This window comes from Eupeodes corollae, chromosome 2 (assembly GCF_945859685.1).
Source record: "Eupeodes corollae chromosome 2, idEupCoro1.1, whole genome shotgun sequence".
Classification (NCBI taxonomy): Eukaryota; Metazoa; Arthropoda; class Insecta; order Diptera; family Syrphidae; genus Eupeodes; species Eupeodes corollae.
Genome location: NC_079148.1, coordinates 54837673 through 54857456, shown reverse-complemented (window position 1 = coordinate 54857456; position 19784 = coordinate 54837673). Strand labels below are relative to the sequence as shown.

The 19784-nt window shown below is 32.6% G+C and overlaps 1 protein-coding gene across 1 annotated transcript in view; it reads left to right on the top strand.

The window, feature by feature from the left end:
- Positions 1 to 15206: 15206 nt before the first annotated feature.
- Positions 15207 to 19784, top strand: part of LOC129944105 (putative uncharacterized protein DDB_G0274535) — a 99441-nt gene continuing 94863 nt past the window's right edge. Inside the window, exon 1 of the mRNA XM_056053294.1 lies at positions 15207 to 17218. Within this exon, the coding sequence (XP_055909269.1) occupies positions 16371 to 17218 (848 nt within the window). The 5' untranslated portion in view covers positions 15207 to 16370. The remainder of the gene's footprint in view (positions 17219 to 19784) is intronic.

The window sequence follows — 19784 nt, the reverse complement described above, 5'->3', positions numbered from 1 at the left end:
TTACTGTTCTGTCTGGTGGGCGTGGATTCGAAGACTTTCCGGGCCGGATCATTGGTTTCCATGCGCTCTACGTGATCCAGCCATCTTTGTCTTTGGGCTTTTACCATTCTGGCTAAGTCTACGCCGCTGTATAGCTTGTACAGCTCGTCGATCCATCTTCTCCGTATATACGGTGCAGAAGAAAACCAAAGGGCATTGAAATATCAAGGCAGGTCTTAAAAAATCAAAAGATGTATTCTGAAAGCAGAGAAGATCTGAAGATTTTAAGGGTAGTCTGTATATATCCAGGGACGTCTGGAGATTTTAAGGCAGGTCTAGAAAAATCAAAGAAGGCATTTAAATATCAAGGAAATCTTGAAATATTAATTGAGGTCTTGAAAAATTAATGGAGATTTTTGAAAATCAAGGTAGGTATTGAATTAATTGTAAATCTGTGAGATTTCAAAGAGATTTGTGACAAATCTAGCTAAATCTCGGTTTAGTGCCCGGTGGAAACGTAGTATTATCAAGATAAATATCGAGATTCCAAAGGAGTTATAGAGATTTTAAGGGCCTGGATGTGAGAAGATTCCAATGGGGGTTTTAAAACACAAGTAAGTAAATATTCATGCAATTCTGGAGATTCCTAAGGGAGGTCTTGAAAAGCCAAGCCAGGTCTTGAAATATCAAGACAGGTCTAGAGTTTCCAAAGGAGGTCTTGAAAAATAATGGAGGTTTTTAAAAACAGGGGGGTTTGAGAATTTTAAGGGACATCTTGAAAATCAAAGGATTATAATCAAAAAAAGTACCTGCGAACATTCTGTGATATTAAGTGTCAATTCTGTTTAATTTGATAGTTTTTCTTGTTAATGTCTATTATTTATTTCATATTCTTTTTGTTAATTTATTTTCAATTTTGTGTCAGTGCCGTCGTTTGGAAGGATGCAGGAATGGAAGTAAAATTAATAGAATTAATGTGATTTAATGAAAAATATTTAATAAAGACACCCCTGAAGAAGTAAGGAACACTTACGAAACGTTGGGAAAGAATGAAATAAGTTTTTTATTTGCATTCCAGAAACAAAAAGACCAAAAGAGCCAAACAAAGTATCTTATAATCAAAGGAAGTATTTAAAAATCAAGCAAGGTTTTAAAATGGAGGTCTAGAGATTCCTAATGAAGGCGTTGGGCAGGTTCAGACGACATAAGTTAATTGAAAGTTAGGCAAGTTTCTAGTATCTGTTTGGCCAGCTGTCAAAAAATGACCTTCCAATTAAGGAAACTTGAATGGAGAGTTTACTGGAGTCAAGAAAAATCTCTCTAACTATTAAGTCAAGTCTCAAAATGACAGCTGATCATGTTTTTTGCATTTAACTGAAAGCTGAACTTTATTACTCTATGATTTATTTGTTTTTTGCACAACTTTATTTAATGCTTTCTGTAAAAGAGTTCCTTGTGAAATTGGAAAAGAAATAAGTAACATGTCATTACAATACAAAATACAAATCGTGGTGGACTTGTAGGTTGCCTGAGGAGTGTTAAGTAGACAGTAATTTGTTGGTACTTTTTGTATTATGCACTTAAAGTAGAGATTTGCGTAGTAAAGTTCTGAATTTGAAATTCATGACACTTGGAAAACTAACTAGTTGCTCTGGTCAAAATGTGAGTTCAAAAAATGAAGTTGACTTCAAATGAAGTCCCTTATGTTGCCTGAACATGCCCATTGAAAAATATAAGGACTGGTCTGAAAATTCTAAGGAAAATAAAACACCTTTTCATATACATAATGTTGTGTACAAATATACAAATAAGTAGAACAGATGCCGCAATAGTCCGTAGAGAACTAGAACCTAGTGACTTACAACTCTAAAGCATTCTTATGTGCGAGTAATTTCACGGATGGAGGGCACCTACACTTTTATACCGAATCCAAATTTGAGAAAGCACTTTCATTGACAAGAATTACTTTAGAGAATTTGTCAATTCCTTGCAAGAGGTATTAAAAATGAACAAAAACCTGTGGTGTCGGCGGCAGGAATTATACTTAAGACCTCTGGCATGACAGTTCTACGAACTAATAGCCTGTTCACACCAAACCCAAAACCGGGTTTTAGCCAAAAAGTTTTCGAAAACCCGAAAATCGGTCAAACCGAACATTTACAGGTTTTAATTTGACATTTAAATTTGTTTAACACCGGCTGTCAAATTTTGTATTGATGAAAAAAAAACATTTCAGAATGAGCCGCAGAACTTTCGATATACTCTGCAATGAACTAATGGATCTGGAAATGCAAGAACTTTAGCCTTATTTAGGTACTTATCAAGTTGATTTTCAGGAAGACAAAGATCTATACGAGCTCCAAAAAAACGAAGGGATCCTGTCATTGAGTGGGTTAACAAACGTTTCGATATAATACAAAAAACTCCCAGTATATCACCACCCGACGCCTCGTAATTGCCTTTGCTCTCGACACCCTTAAGTCCATTATTCCTTTCCTGTGCTTTGATAGAGCAACACATCAGAGCAGACAAGGCCGTAACACTAGCTCATCTCAAAGAAGAGTTTCAACTGAAGTTCTGGGGACGGGTAGAATGGGCTTACGACTTGAACCAACAAGAACTACAAGCTCGCTTGTCTGCAGCAATCCTCTTTGTTCACTTCAACCGGTCCGAACAATTCACTAAGCTAATTGTCTAGAAAATTTATCATAGAATCAACAACACACAAAACTATTACAATGCAAATGTATTTTATTTAAAACATTTTCTTCTTCTTTAACAACAAATTCAATCCAAAATACTGAGCTTATGACTATTGCTTCTGTTGACCAAATATGCCTTCAGAATCGCCATATATTCTAGCCGTTCTTATAGGCGGGGTTGAGAAGATTCTGAACGATTTTGTGTAGGTCCTTATGTCAGAGGAGAAAAGGTCAATTCATAGTTCCAGATTCGTACCAAAATCACACTCATCCAGAGCGATCACTGATGCTTTTATGATAGTCTGCAATTTCTCAATGACTATCTCTTTGGCTGCTTCCTTTGAGAACTCGCCTGACTTATTTAAAGCACTGAGGATCTTCTTGATGTTGGGATCGCTGTCCATCAAGGGGCAATTTTTCCTAGCCCGCTGCGACTTAATGCTGTAAATAAAAAACAAAGCAATCATTCTTATTTTTTAAGGAAATTGTATAAATAATATTACTTACCACGAAATGAAATGTATAACAAAATTAAATATTTTTTTTTGACAGAAGCCATCAGCTGTTTTGTTTACATTAATTTGAGCGCTGAATGTTTCGAATTTAACTTTGAATTGCTGCAAGTTTTCCAGAGGTTTTATATAAAACTAGTGGTTTACCAAAAATGTATGTAAAAACTTGGGTTTATGATGTAGGTTTTCGGCGAAAACCGGGTTTTGGGTTGGGTGAAAAGCCTATAATCATCACACCACGAGAAATAATGTTGTTTATGTTTATCAAAATTACAAATATCCCACTCAATCCACCCAACACAATCCTTCACAAGATTAAAATAATACTTTTATCAACATAAACAATCATGTTGCGTATGTTCATAATGTGTACTTATCTAGAAGCCTAGATATTTAAGTCACATTGTAGTTGAGCCTACTCAAAAAACTTGACTTAATACGAATAAAAGTAACCTTGTTGCAATATATTCAATCAAAGAAACTCCCATCCTACTTTTACTCGTATGTGCAGAACTTGCGTGTTATCTTTCAAAGTGTTTTAAAACTTCCGGCTTTAAATGGAATGTGATTCTGGTACCGCATATAATTACGTTGGTTTTTTTATTTCTTAATTTAACCAGAGCATATTAAACTTCATAAAACTCCGACATCCGATGGATAATTAATCCGCTGCACTGAACCAAGAGCTCAGAACCACTTCTTACACAAGAAAATTCATCCAGCATCAATCCCAGGAGAAGTTTTCATTTCCTTAGAATGGATCTTACATCAATCTGAAGTTCGGGTCGGTTGGCTTCGGCTATATGTAGGTAAAGTGTGATTGGAGTTGGAGCTTACCTCAGAGAACAGGGAAGAGGAAAATAGTAAAACAAAAAACCTGTAGGATGCAATGCAATGCAATACTTTGCAACAGTATCAGTTCTACATTTGTATCTATCGTCGTCGTCGTCGTCATCATTTGTTGGCGTAAAGATCAATGATCGAACAGAAATCCACCAGTGATTTCTCGATTGACAGTTTTACAAAAGAGAAAATAAAAATTAATCATCATTGGGATGCACTCAGCCGTATCCGAATCTGAATCTGATTCCGAATCCAAATCCCAATCTGAATGTTTCTAGAAAGGAAGGGTATATTGCTTGACATCGATGTATCTATCTATCTGAAATAGAAAGGGAACATTTTCCACGTTGTGTCGGTCGAAGTCGTATAAAATTGGACAATGACTATGAAATTTAATACATCGATCATATATGTACATATCTATACTCGTACAATCATTTCTACTGTTGACAATATCCGGTATCTTGTGTTAAGCCTGTTGGAGCTTGGGAGTTTGTTTGCAGTTGTCTTTTTTTTTGGTGTAAGAGAACGTGACCGAGTTGAGTGCTATGATTATAACTAACATGTGTTTAATTACATTAATCACGTGATATTGCTAAGATTTTAGAGTAATTAAACTATTATTTTAGACTAATCAAGGAATTTTTGAAATTGTGGTTTTTCATCCGTATCCGCTTGTTAATCTATTTGTAATTCGTGTACCTTTGTTTAAATTTCAACCTTAAAGTTACCCAAAGTACATAATAGATATGTTTCTGCAGGCGTAGTTACATCACAAGATTTAATGAGGATTAAGAACTTATTAGAGAACTTACAATTATTGATCTTTGTAGAAATAGTCGAAATTGAACTAAGCAATTTTCGTTGAAATATCTTTTACGTCAGAAGTTGATTTTTCATGTTGCTTGAACGCCGTAGTTATTTGTGTCCCCTTGCCTCCAAAAATGTTCATCACTATTCCCTGGAGCCAAACTTCCGTCACTCGACCAAATACAGAGATTCGTTCTTTTGCTGTACTACACGAATATTAAATCTTTAACTTTATCTTTCTTTATCATTGCAATCTTCAGGAAACCAAGATCAATGTGCACTGCATTCCTTTACCTTTCTTGATGCTAATACTACCCGTGTTTTGTTGGAAAATCTATCCATAGTATAGTAGGATTTTACACGAATAACAAAAACAATATCCACAGTATGAATATCACTGATAAAAATTAGAGTAGAATCTTACTATGGATGGGTTTTTGACATTTATACGAGTCTTGAATTGATCTTATGTGATTTTGTTCTCAAATGTTGGTACGATTGATATTGCATTTGTATCTTGATGGCTGTGTATGTATGTGTTTTCCATAGGGGAACAAAATCAATCTGTTAATGTTGTAAGTACATATTTAATTTTGTTATTGAAAATGGATTAACTGGGCTTATTTTGCAAGAGAAAACAATAGAAAAGATAATTAAGTGTTGCTATGTTTGCACCAGAGGTTTATCTCAGTTTAGATTAAATAAATCGTTTTGGTGTTTCAATCGTACAAGAAGATTTAAAAATGATTAAATCTGATAGCACTCTAAAATGCAAATGGTGAATTGCAAGTGAGATAGTTTGATTCGTGTTGAAAAATAAAGAACTGAATAGTTCAGCACCATATAAGAATATGCTACGCACTCCAAGTCCATTTTTTTAATTTGATTAAAACAAAACTATATTTTTTGTACACAAACATGCAAATAAATAGACCATAATGCATTATCTTTTTTTTTATAATTAGCAGGAAGTCAAGGGTTTATTAGTACCCTTTATATGTTTATATTTAAACACAGTGCGAGCATTAGGAAAATAGGGAAGGATTTAAAAGGAGATACCGGTGCACATTGGTCTTAAAGTTCTGAACATCAAAATGGGAGGGAAAAACAGAGTTGGCTAAACCATTCCACATTCTCGATGTGCGATTTAATAAAGAATCTCTATACTTGACAGTACGCCCGAAATTGAGCTCAAGGGTAAACTGATGAGCATTCCTGGAAGTGCGAGTGTTACGGCTGAATCGTTTAAGGGGTGGAGTGCAACTGGCTAGTTCAACAGAACTTTGTTTATAAAAATATCGATAAAACAACGAAAGGCATGAAACATTACGGCTGTGTTCTAGCGATGTAAATGTTTCGATTATAGTTCTATCGCCTATCATTTTTAAAGCCCTTTTTTCTATTCTATCCAAGAGATTTAAACTTGTTTTAGGGGCACCTGCCAGATATGCAAATTTTATTTAAGCTTTGGACGGATGAAGACTTTGTAAATTACAGCCAGATCAGAAGGGGTGAAAAATTTCTTGCACCGTCGGGGAAATCCTAAGCACCTGGCAGCATTTTTGGCAATATCAAATATATGATCGTTCCATAAAAGGTGATCTGTGATAGACATATCAAGTACTGACAGTTGATTAGTTTTTTGGATGCAAGTGCCACTCATAGAAAGTGGCATCGGGGGTGTGTTACGCTTTATCGACAGGAGACAGCATTGAGTTTTCGAAGCATTAAATTCTACACGGTTTCTGACTCCCCATTGTACAATGCTGTCAAGATCAGAATTTAATGAGCTTATCATACGCTGCCGTTGAAGTTCCACAGCCGAAGGACAAGGATGTGAATCTATAAACGAGTATGAGAAGCTGAGGGTATTGTCGTTGGCGAAACAGGTTAATGAATTAGATGTGGCAGACATAAGATCATTTATGAATATAAGAAAGAGTGTCGGAGACAAAACGGAGCCCAGGGGAACACCAGCATTTATTTTATGAATTTCAGACTTGTAACCATCCAATACAACTTGTATTGAACGGTTAGAAAAGTAATTTCTAATCCAACGAAGAAGAGATTCATCAATACAAAAAGCACGCATTTTCGATAAGAGAGCTTGGTGCCAAACTCTATCAAATGCTTTTGAAATATCAAGTGCAATAATCTTACTTTCTCCAAAACGATGTAAAGATTTGTTCCACTGTTCGGTGAGATGAACCATGAGATCACCAGTGGACCTATTGCTACGAAAACTATACTGTCGGTCATTAAGAAGCTTCCGTTCTTCGAGATATTTCTTAAGCTGATAATTAATCAGCGTTTCCATGACCTTGGAAAGAAGGGACGTGAGTGCTATTGGACCATAGTTAGATTAGAGGAGGATTTCCCTTTTTTAGGGACAGGCTGGACAAAAGCTATTTTCCATCCGCTCGGAAAGAGACCTGTAGAGTAGGAAAGGTGGAAAAGTTTACGCAGTGGTTTTGCCAGCGATGAAGAACACCTCTTCAGAACGATTGGGGAGATGCTATCCGGGCCAGTGGATTTTTGTATGTCAAGGTCTTTCAGTACTCTTGCGACTGCACGAGTGCGAAAGAAGATTCGTCCTATAGAATCATTTACGCTCTCAAGAACAGGAGGACTCATGACACTTTCCGGTAGCGTCGAATTAACAGCAAACTGTGCTGCAAGCATTATGGCTTTATCAATCGATCTTACATAGGGAGTGTCATTGTGGACGAGCGTTGGAACCGAGGATGATGTGATGTTTCGTACGTTTGTTACAAATGACCAGAAATTTTTACTACCTTTGGGACATTGTAGTATTTTTTGCCTTAATTTCTGATCATGCAAAACTTTGTTTTGACGAATATGACCATTACATGTCTTTCTAGCTTGTTTAAACTTATTCCGGTTTTCCTCAGTCGGGTTGGCTTTGTAACAACGGAATCTTACATCTCTGATCCTAATAATGGATCTGGTTAATTAACTCCTCCAAAAAGGGTTTTCTTCTCAAATTTTGACTCGACTACGATCTCCGACGGGAATCGAGCCAAATGAAGCTCATTTCAACTCGATTCAAGTATACAAAGAATTGAGGCGATTTTCGTTTCAAGCTCGTTTCAACACCACATGTTAATGTAGTAGTCTACTAACAAACCCCCTCCTTGAAGCAATTGTTAAATAATCTTTTTTTGTAGAATCTCAATTTCCAGATGTTTTCTAACCATTTCTTCTTGAAAATTGTTCATTTCATTAGTTTTAGTTAGTTTTTGTTTGCTAAGCTAATTTTAACTTTTGATTTTCACAAAACTTTCTTCTATTTTTGTGTTTTTTTATTATTAATCTGACAGATCTTCTTTAAATTGTACCAATTTTTTAAATTAAAAAAATCTGGCTACTGCGGATCGTTTTGTTGGCAGTTCTTCACTGTACTGTATATGGAATTCCAAAAATCGCACTAACTGTTTTTAGGCATAAGGAGGTTACCAAAAGTGTAATTAATTAATCTATTATGATGTTAGAAACACAATCGTACTTATATAAATTTAATCAAATGATGTTTATAAAGTTAAGAGAACAAATTTAATAAAACAACATGCACGTATGTAGGTGTAACACAAATGTTGCATTTTATAAAAACTAATGATTTGGTCATGTACACCAACTACGCAAATTGCAAATATGTAAATATTTTTATTTTAAATTTCTAATATCTCTTCCAAAATTGTTTACAGCATCATTTTCAGCATAAACATTTAAGGTTAAACTCTTTATAAATCAAAAATATATGAAAGAAAATGTGTTCCAACTGCCAAGTTTTGAAAACTGAGAAGAAAGAAAAATCATAATATATAACAAATAAATTATGCATTAAAATAATTAATTGCTTTTTTTTGTTTGAGTTAAAAGGTGTTTCGCTAAGTTGACGTCATTTATTAGCGAAATAGCTCGTCAAAAATTAAGACATACGATTTGAGAGCAGATAGACTTTTATTTAAAATTAATCACTAGTTAACTACAGTTTCGCAAAAAATAATAATACATAATTGATAGCTTTTTTCTTACTGTTTGCAAATGCAAATTAATTATTATTTAGCTTAATAAATGATGATATAATTAGCTTATAATTAGGTGTCTGTGTGTTTTCATCTTGAACTCTTAAAAGTGTTTTTAAAACATGAGAAATCGTTTTTTTGTGGAATTCGCGAAAAACCTCATTTTGAAAAGCGTTTTACTCAAAGTGATGATTTCTATGCAAAAAATCATTTTTGTATAGTTTTGATTTCTATGTTCACTACAAAATGTTCCTCTAACTGAATTTCGTTATGGTGATATATTAACCATTTTCAAAAATATGATATATATTATTTTTCAGAAAACAAATGAAAACAAAAAAACGACTTTTTTCTTCTGTAATTTGGAGATAAGTTGGAGATAATATTGTTTAAAAAAAGAACAAAAACGGAGTTTAATTCAATAATTAGTTTATAATTAAAAGGCAACATATACACAAAATAAATGAGAACATTTTGGAGAAATAGGATTTTCTATAGAAATAACTCCGAAAGCTGAACAAACTATCAATCAGTTTCTTTTATGAAAAAAGTGCAAACCAAAGACCTTTAATGAACAGCTGAATAAACTACGCATAATTTATCATTTATAAAATTATGGTAAACCTACAATTACAACACTTTGTATTGATGTTTTCAAGTAAAAGCAAACTTAGCCATAAAAAAACTTTTATGTAAATAATAGGAATTCAAACTACATGACAAATGTGTTGTTCTTACGTTACTGATAGACATTATAGTGTTGTCTTCAAAAGCGTCCATTCTAATTCTATTATTTTTAATTCTGGTGTACCTCAAACTAGCCATCTTAGTCCGCTGTTATTCGTTGTGTATCTTTTTATAAATGACAGTCCTTCTAAATAAATAAATTAGATGGTGCAACAGTCCGTTGAAAACATGTGTGACTTACAACTCTTAACCATTCTTGTGTGCGATTATTTGTAGAGATGGAGGTGACCTACAGTTTATATGCCGAGCCCGAACGGCTAATATGAGGAAGCCCTTTTTCATGACAAGAATTACTCTCAGAGAATTTGACAATTCCTCGCAAGAGGCAGAAGCCGTGAATAAAACTTTAGGTGGCACAGGCAAGGATCAAACCCAAGACCTGTCACATGACAGTCCAACGCCCTAACCATCATGCCACGGGTACTACAGTCCTTCTATCTTAAACAATTCGATACCAATAAAATATGCAAATGACGTGAAAATATTTTGAACATTTGATTCCTTAACGGACTACGAATTATTACAAGATGATCTACTTAAATTATGAGAATTGTGCAATGTAGAGCCATTAGTTTTACATGCAAACATAATTTACGTGGCTATGAATACATGTTTAACTCTACGAACTTTGTAAAAACTCTCTAACTTCTCAGACATAGCCATCATTTTGGGGTAAAAGTTAACTTTTACTGATCATATTAACTTTATTTAAAAACAAAAGTAAATAGAACTCTAGGTTAAAAAAAAAGATTTGGAAGGGAATTTCAAGATCCTTATGTCTTTAAACATCGATTTGTATCATTTGTCTTATCAGTTTTTGAATACGGTTGTATAATCTTGGTCCCTTATTACTTCACTCATATTCATAGACTTAAATGCGTCCAGAGAAGGTTCTTAATGTTTACTTTACGGTTAGCTTGGCCTCCTTATCTTCATAGGCTTAAACTTATAGGTCTTCCAAACCTAAATAATCACCGAAAGTATTTTGGTTTATTTTAAAAATTCTGAGAGGGTCCATTTTGTCTTCATTAGCCTTGTGTCGATTAGATTCCATTTCGATGTTAACCAAAATAACATGAAAAAGAGTAGCAATTTGGATAAATTTTAGCCGATCAAACTATTTTTCTAACGGTCCAATTAACAAGTTAATAAACATATTTACATTTATAATAAAAATAATCTTCTTGTAAATTCTTTTTCTTATCAGTTTTTTGTTGTTTTTTGTAGATTTTCGTGTTTTGTTAAGAAAGTTGTCTGTTGAATTTTTCTAAAAATTAGCTACAAATTACCAGTAAAAATATTTTGCATATGATAAAACAGTTTGATTTAACAAGATTTTTACTCGAAAAATGTTCTACCAATTAAGTGGCATTTCTTGAAAATTTCTTATATAAAAAAATACAGGCTGAATTTATCTTTGCACATTTAGCACAGAATTACGTCATTTTGAAGTCAATAAAATAAATAAATAAATAAATTGGGTGGCGCAAAAGTCCATGAAGGGCCTGGTGACTTACAACTCTTAACCATTCCTGCGTGCGAGTAATGTTGTCAGGAATGGAAGGGACCTACAGTTTATATGCCGGTTCCGAACAACTAATTTGAGAAAGCACTTTTTATGCCAAGAGTTACTCTTGGAGAATTTGTCAATTCCTCGCAAGAGGCAGTACCCGTGAAAAGACTTAAGATGGCATAGGCAGGGATCGAACCCAAGACCTCTGGCATGACAGTCCAACGCACTAACCATAATGCCACGGGTACTACTTTGAAGTCAATACCTTCATTTATTCCCGAGATATCGAGAATCGAACATCAATGTTAACCAATTTTGCTAACTATTTTTTGCATAACTTAATTTTTATGAAAAAACTGATAAAAATTTTATTGTATGTCGAACACAACATTTTTTATAAGATAAAATGAGTTTAAATCCAATATATTTAGTTTTTAAAGTCGAAAATAAATTGTATCAACTTTAAGTTATGTTTGTTTTTGGGTTTTTATTTTTTATAAAAAAAACTGTCAATTCGATTTTTATCAAAATTTTACCAGATATGAAAAATGTTTTTCTTCGTTGCATAAAAATTTGGATTGTTTTGAAGATACAATAATTTTTTGTTAGAAAAATATTTGAGGCGCCAATTATTTTTTTTTTCAGTTTTTCAGACGACGAAAAAAACTTTCCAAACACACTTACACACACGCACAGCACTCTAGAAATATTTTATTTAGACTCTATGGACCTTGAAACGTCAAGAAATGACAAAATTTTCAATTCGACAAATCGGCCCGATTACAATAACTTCAATAATAAACATTTCCAGCTAAAGTGCAGTTTATTATAAGCTCAAAGATAATTATGTTTATTTTGTAAAATTTGATAAGAATTTGCGAGCACAAAAGGAGCTTAGGTATTTAGTTAAGTTTTAAAGTATATATGTATATGTTTTAAATATTATATCTGAGGCTAACATTATAAATTTAATTAGCGTTTAATGATGATCAGTAGCGGATGGTGTAAGAAGTATCATGCGTCCTTAAACAAAAATTTGGATTATATAATTTTCGTGCCTTAAATTAATGAGAATTAAAAGGAACGAATATCAATGAATACCACATTATTGCTATCCAAGTCTTCTAAGGTGGAGATAACGAGCAAGGACTTTAAAACTTTGTAATTGTTACTATAATTATAAACAAAATAAATATATCGCAGCCTATAAATAGCTCAACCTAGATTAGTTTTGGTTATTTCTTTTTAAAGAATTTGTCATTTACTCCTCACTGTAATAACAGGTTTCCTATATTCCAATAGGCAATGTAATTTCTTATTTTCGGTATAAACATTCCCTTACAAAAATAAAAAAAATAAACTTAAGAGAATTACTCCCTTTCCACTTACACCAAACAAAAATGAATATCTATAGAGAAAACCCTTTGAATACAAAAATCCAAAGAGAAATTAATTTAAGCTCTTTAAATGCTGCTTAAAAAAAAAACTTAGATGGTTGTTGACATTAAATTTTTTAAAAATCATCTTCTGGACTAACAATATTTTTCCCAAAACGTAAAAAATTATTATATTCTGTTTTACCTGTTATGTTATGCGCATGTGGCAAAATGCTATTTTATATATACCTAGGCATACAAAATTCTTGCCCACTTGAACAAATACTAACAAAAACCAAAATTCTTCTCTTCTTTTTTTAACTGAGTCAACATTCAATATAACCAAAAAAATAAAAACAGCAAGCAAACTAATTTAAAATTGTTCATAAATAATAATTTAAAAGTATCAACGAGATACTCGATTATGCAAACAGAGAAATACGTAATTTATATTTTGCCGCTTCGTTTAATCACAGATTTTTGATGGGTTATGTTAAGTCGTATATGAGTGTTTTAGGGAGGAAATAAATTAAGAGTGAATTAAAATTTCAAATAAAATGAGAGACGAAAATCGAGTATAATTGAAGGCGGGTGAAGATGCGCAGGGGGTTTTAAAATAACAACTTTTAACATCAATAAACAACTAAAGAAGTTAAAGAGTCTTCAAAAGAATAGGACTGCCAGATAAAACGTAAGGCTATAATTAAAAAAAAAAGTTTAAACAATTCGTATAAACACATTTGTATAAATGTGTGCATTTCTGTGTTTTGGGTTTGTATATATTCTGTAGGAAATAAAAAGAAATTTAAAAAGAAATAAAACTGACATAAGAGATAATTTGAAGAACGACCTAGATGGCTTTAATTTAGACAAAAATGTTACCAAAAATAGTCAATTTATACAAGAAACACATTCAAATGGGCCTGGAAATCATTGAGTAACAGTTTTTCTCGATTGATATTTTTTTATAATTATGTGAAAATCATCTTGGGTGTTTCAGATTTACAGAAGACACAAATTTGAAATTCTGTTTATTTTCAACGTATTATTTCAGGTACTGAACAAAATGAAATATGAAGGTGGTTAAGAAATAGTAGTTTAACACCAAAATATAGAAATTCAAAATGTTTTTCTTTCAGTTATGTGAAAGATTAAGTACATTCCAGTACGTCACAATCCATTTAAGACCGAATTTGTGAAGTTTTCAAGGCACAAATGTGCGAACTGGTCTTTGAACGTTTCATGAAAAGGATTTAATGTTTCATTAATAGCCATTCAGCTTATTTGGCAGATATTTACTTTGTTGTTAATGACATACCTTTTTTTTATGAAATAAATATTTACTGGTTTCTTTTGAAAAATACTCGTTTTTTTAACTTTAATATGAACCTTTTTATGGTAAAACCCTTTATTAAGACAAATACCAAATCAAATCTTTTTAAAACTAATTTTAGTCAGATGAATTTTGTTAGTTATTATTTGATTTAGCTAAATCAAATAAATCTATAACTTTTTTGAAATACAAATATGTGAAAGTTTGAAGTTTTAAAATAAACAAACATCAATTTGAAAGATATTGCAGATATGTACATAATGAATGTTTTGCGTCAGTTGCATGTTTTGTTTTATAATTACTTTGATTTTTTGACCGATATATGTATATTACCTTTTACTGTAATTTTAATGGCTTCAATAAATAAGTCAACATGAACTAAAAATAGAAAACTGAAAGACTTCCAAGCCATAAAAGAGATAGCAGTTGCAAAAATTAGCAGTTTACTTTCTTAAAATGGAAATAAATGCAATTTCTTTGTTAGGAGAAATTACTTAAGTCAAAAACTGTGTACTTAAGTCAAAAACTGTGTGCGAGTAATATGACGAGACCGAACGGGTAAATTGAGAAAGCACTTTTCATGACAAGAATTACTCTTAAAGGATTTGTCAATTCCTCGCCAGGGGCAGTACCCGTGAAAAAGTTAGGTGGCACAGGCAGAGATTGAACCCAAGACCCCTTGAATGACAGTCCAAAGCACTAACGGGTACTACAACAAAACTTAATTTAACTTAAACAAACTTAAGACGATAATACCAAACATGACTTAAAATCTTTTCAACATAATTTCAAGGAACTGTTCTACTTGTAAAGAAATGTCTACAGAACTTTTGTAATATATTACATTGTGATTAAAATTACACTTCAAATAACCAAAAATGATGCTCATTATATTTAAGACTGTTCCCTTACTTTAGAATTTCTTCGATTTTGGTCTAAAGTCATATCAAATTCATTAGAAAAAAATTAAAAACCTTTGACTCAAGAAAGTTAAATATTTGTAATTAGATCATAATATTTATTTAAATTCAAATAAAAAATAAAAGTCAGTTTTATTTAAGTGATGGTTATAGTATTTGTGACGAAAAGAGTGAATTGATATGTTGTCCTAAAATCGACTGCATAACAAAATCAGTACCCTGGCAACCCTCAAAAATAGAAACAACATTTTGAGACATAAAAGAGAAAACCCATCCCTAGTCGTTTCTAAATTTATTTATTTTTCTCTCTTCCATTTCCATACCACCGTCCCCACCAGCAAGAGTGCATCAGTTGTGTATAAATGAAAACAAAACGACAAAACGTATCACGAAAATCGAAAAACGAAAAACGAACCAAGTGAATTCCGGTGTGGTTGGTGCGCGCCGCGTCAAATCTATTCGCCGCATATACAAAACTATATCGAAGGCGAACCACGGCAAAAACAGCGCACAGCTCGGTACACCGTACACCAATTCGTACACAAGGTTCGAGATACACAAAATAATAAAATTAAAATAAAAAAAATATTTATAAATTATTTTATTTACTTTATAAATTTCTTCGTCGTCGTTCGGTCACCGTCACGTTGATTTTAAGTGCAATTTAATTTTCATATTATCATAATTTTAAAAGAAACAAAAAGATACAAAATTCGTTTAAGATGATATTTTGCTCTTGTCAAATGTAACAATTGCATTTTGAGTTTCCTAGCTTCATATACCAAAGTTAACTATCTGACACCTTGTCTGAGATCGACGTTCGCCGTTGCCGTCGTTGTACGTCGTCTTCGTCTCCGTCTCCGTCATCGTCGTCGTTATTCGTTTATTTGTGCAAATAGATTTTTTACTTGCTAACTTACCCGTACCCATCAGGTAGGTAGGTACTTCCTACCTGCAACAACTACTGTGCGCTTCCCCTTATATATTTTTTGTTGTTGTTGTATAATTATAATTATAGTTATTTTGTTTAATGTGATAGCGATAGGTAATAGAGACGGTTCCGGTAGCAGGCAATTACCTTAGCACCGTTAGATGCAATTCGTTATTCGAAAAAGTGCTTAATTCGATTAAAAGATACGAAAAAAAGGAAAATCAATAAGAGTGTATACAAAGTCAGTTTTTGAAAGAAAATATATTTTTTCCTTCGCTCGTCTGTCGGATTGCATTGCTATTTCATTGCTTCGGATTTGGATACCAAGGTTTTCTTCATTTCTTTTAATACCTACCTTTAACTGAGTTATAAGTGTTGTTTTGTTATATATTTGCATGGGCATCTTTTCTTAGGTTGCCTGCAATTTGCAAACCGTAGATACAGCTGACAGTTTTTCAGATGCAAAAGTGATTCAAAATCTTTAAGTCTGAACCCACAATAATAATTTGTGAATTATTATAATTTTGTTTTAAGTTAAGTTTAAAAAAAAAATCGTACTCTCGAATATTGTGGAAATTCAATCTTTGTGGAATTTCGATACCAACCACCGACCGACCACAGGAGTGGTAGAAGCAGAAGAAGGAGTGTTTTGTTCGCTATGCTCTCTTATATGCTACCAGTAGAAGAGAAGCCATCAGAGACGACAACAACAACGCCGCCGACGACAACCGCTATGACAGTGTCGCCCCCTTCTTTGCAAGTCGATGCTGTTGGTGCAATACATCAAGGCCTCCAAGTCCAAAAGACACCTGTTTCAATTGTTAAAGGATCAACCGCACCCACCAGCCAACGTCAATTACAACAACAACTCCAACAACAACAATATCCATCACAAACAATGATGAATGTAGGCGGTCGAAATTTAAATTTAAACTTAAATCTTAGCAATAAACTAAATCAAAGCGGTAATACGCTTCTATCTGCGATAATTGAAAAGAACACCACCACCAGCACATCATCAGCAGCATCACAAATGATGAACAACAGTAACAGCAGCATTGCCAGCGATGACAATGACGATGATGGATGCCACAGCTTTGACAATTGTGATGAGAACACAAAACTACTCGATGCAAGCGAAAAGATTTGTGCAAATGGAAAAACTTTAGCCTGCGTTACAGCCGCTGTTGCTTCCGCTGCAAATGCCGCCGACACGTCAGCCATTTGTCTGCATGGTAGTAACCACAATGGCAGCAACAATAAGACGGCGATAAGAAGTTGTAATAGTAACGGGAATAATAATAATAATAGTAGTATTAGCAGCAGTTTGAAGGGGGGCGGCAATAGTAGCAGTTGTCATGATTGTATTGAAGAGGAAGAGATTGGAGATACTTGTGATGAGGATACAGAGACTGGCGGTACAACAAGTGACGGTGATAGACGTAAGCAACTCAAGAAAGTCAAACTTAGCAAGATAGGTGCCACCAAGAGTGTCACGTTGAAAAGGTGAGTTTCATAACCACACGGTTATTGTTATTTTTTTGTTGGTCTGCTGTTGTGATGTTGTGTTGTGTTTTTTGCAGTTTAAATGATTTATTATCGTATACCGTTTTTAATCAAAATGTTTGGGCACGGCATATGTTTTTTGTCATTTTTATTCGTCACCGCAAATTATTATCTTTTTTATTACAAACAAAATCTTACCCTTTGCATTCGTTGTGTAAATGAAGTTAGAGTTGATTCAATTAAATGGCGCCCAACATGAAATCATTTAGATGGTAAAATTGATATAAATATGCTGTAAAGGTCTTTTTATAAAAAGTTTAAATTGCGTTTAAAAGAAAGTTTTACACTTCTAGATATAATATTTAAAAAGAATGAGATCAACTGAAAAATGGCGCCCAACATATGATTTATTTTTCTGAAAATAGAGAATTGTTCAAAATTTTTAGCTATATACAACGATCATGATGAACAAATGATTATGGTATGGGACAATTTGTGTAGGTTTTTAAAACAATAATACAAAAATGCGATAATTTGAACATTTATCAAAAGTCCATTAAATTTAATAGAACTTATTAAATTTAATGGACTTAATTAATAATTATTTTTAGACTTTTGAAATAACTCTTACTTTAAAAATATTAGTAAAGATGCAGTTTGTTAATTCTGACCTTTTACATCTTGGAGAAATAACACTGTCAAGAAAATGGTCCTTCAAAACTGCGACTGTAATTGCATTTTAAAACTTCCGAAATGTTGTTTAAGTATCTAGCCTTATTTTTCTTTCCCAAACGTCAAAAACGAAAGCTTCAAAAAGACAGCTGTATGAGATAGGCTATTTAAAATGAAAAGTCATATTAAAAATAAATAAATTGGGTGACGCAACAGTCCGTTTGAGAACTAAGGCCTAGTGACTGACAACTCTTAACCATTCCCGTGTGCGAGTACTGTTATCAGGGATATAAGGGACTACCAGTTATAAGCCGAATCCGAACGGCAAATTTGAGAAAGCACTTTTCATGACAAGAATTACTCTTGGAGAATTTGTCAATTCCTCGCAAGAGGCAGTACCCGTGAAAAAGGGATCGAACCCAAGACCTCTCGCATCACAGTCCTTCGCCATCATGCCACGGGTACTGAAAAGTCATATTATCTGGCTATTTAAAATGAAATGCTTTTTTAGATAAACCGAAATAGACAAACTTTTAAGTTTACCATTTTTTTTAACTGTTCCTCACCGATTAACATGATTTCATAGCAAAATTCAGGATCCACTTTCACCTGATCAATAGTTTAAACAATCAGACAGCTATCAACTGTCAAAATCTTTCAATTATTAGTTGTTGCTCGATTAAATCGTTAGATATAAAACAAAAGTTGAAGCGTCCATTTATTCAAGCTAAAATAAAATTCAACAATTAAATAAAATCATGCATATTCTATACTTTCTCGAGCAAACTTGACCGGTTTATTTTTTAATTTGTTTGACTTTATGTCACAATTAACTATTTTACTTAACGACATGTCTTAAAAAAAGCTCTAGATGTTACTTTCTTGTTGTATTTTATTGTCAAATAAAAACACATATAACTTCCCTCGAGGTTATTTCATACAAGCTATAAAATAAGATTAATTATTCCTGATTCGTATTGTATAACTAAAATAGCAATAGTTTTTAAACAAAAAAAAAAACAATCTTTAATTCTGGAATTTCTTTCTAAATAAATTAGAGAAGAGAAAAAGTAAAAAATTTTAGTATCTTTTTTGTTGTACCATACGAATACTCACCAGCTGCTGAAGAAGTAAGTGTTAATTGCTTCTATTCCATGGTCTTGAACTTTAAACATATAAATAAATTGTTTTTTTGTTCTTCTTTTTTTTTTGTTACTGCTCAAAACAACGTTGTTGCAATTTTCTTAGGCGCTTAGCACGTTTTTACTGAAGTGTTAAAAACAATTAATTTACTGACCCATAAAATTAAACAAATAAAATAAAACAGATAACCGAATGGCGATCACACATTTCTATCTTTTTTTCTTTCTTCCTAAATTCTTTCACAACTCACAGCTGGGCATCTTAATCCGAAAATTCATATTAAAAATAATCAATTTATCATTATTCTGCTTAAACAAAATCATTAAAACTAATTTTGCAGATTATTTCAAGTCAAATGGATACATATATGTATAAGAGATAGAAATGCCTTTTTATTTTGAAATAAATAAATCGCAAACTGTTACTCATTCATTTATTGAAATTGGAAAGATACAAAAAACAAACAACAACAAATACATAAATATATAATTGGTTTAAAGTAAAAGACAAAATGAATATAGCCATGGCATTGGCATTGGAGCATTTTATTATTTAAGCCAGGGGTCGTTGAGTCGCAAAAAATACTTTATCGGCGAATTTATTGAAAAAAGTCAAAAATAAAAATAAAATAAAAAACAAAAGACAAAATTAATTACTATGCACGGAGTGTGGTATTTATTTATTAATAGCAAAAGCAAGTCTGTATAAATATCAATTTTAAAAAACAAATACTTATAGGACAGTATGTTGG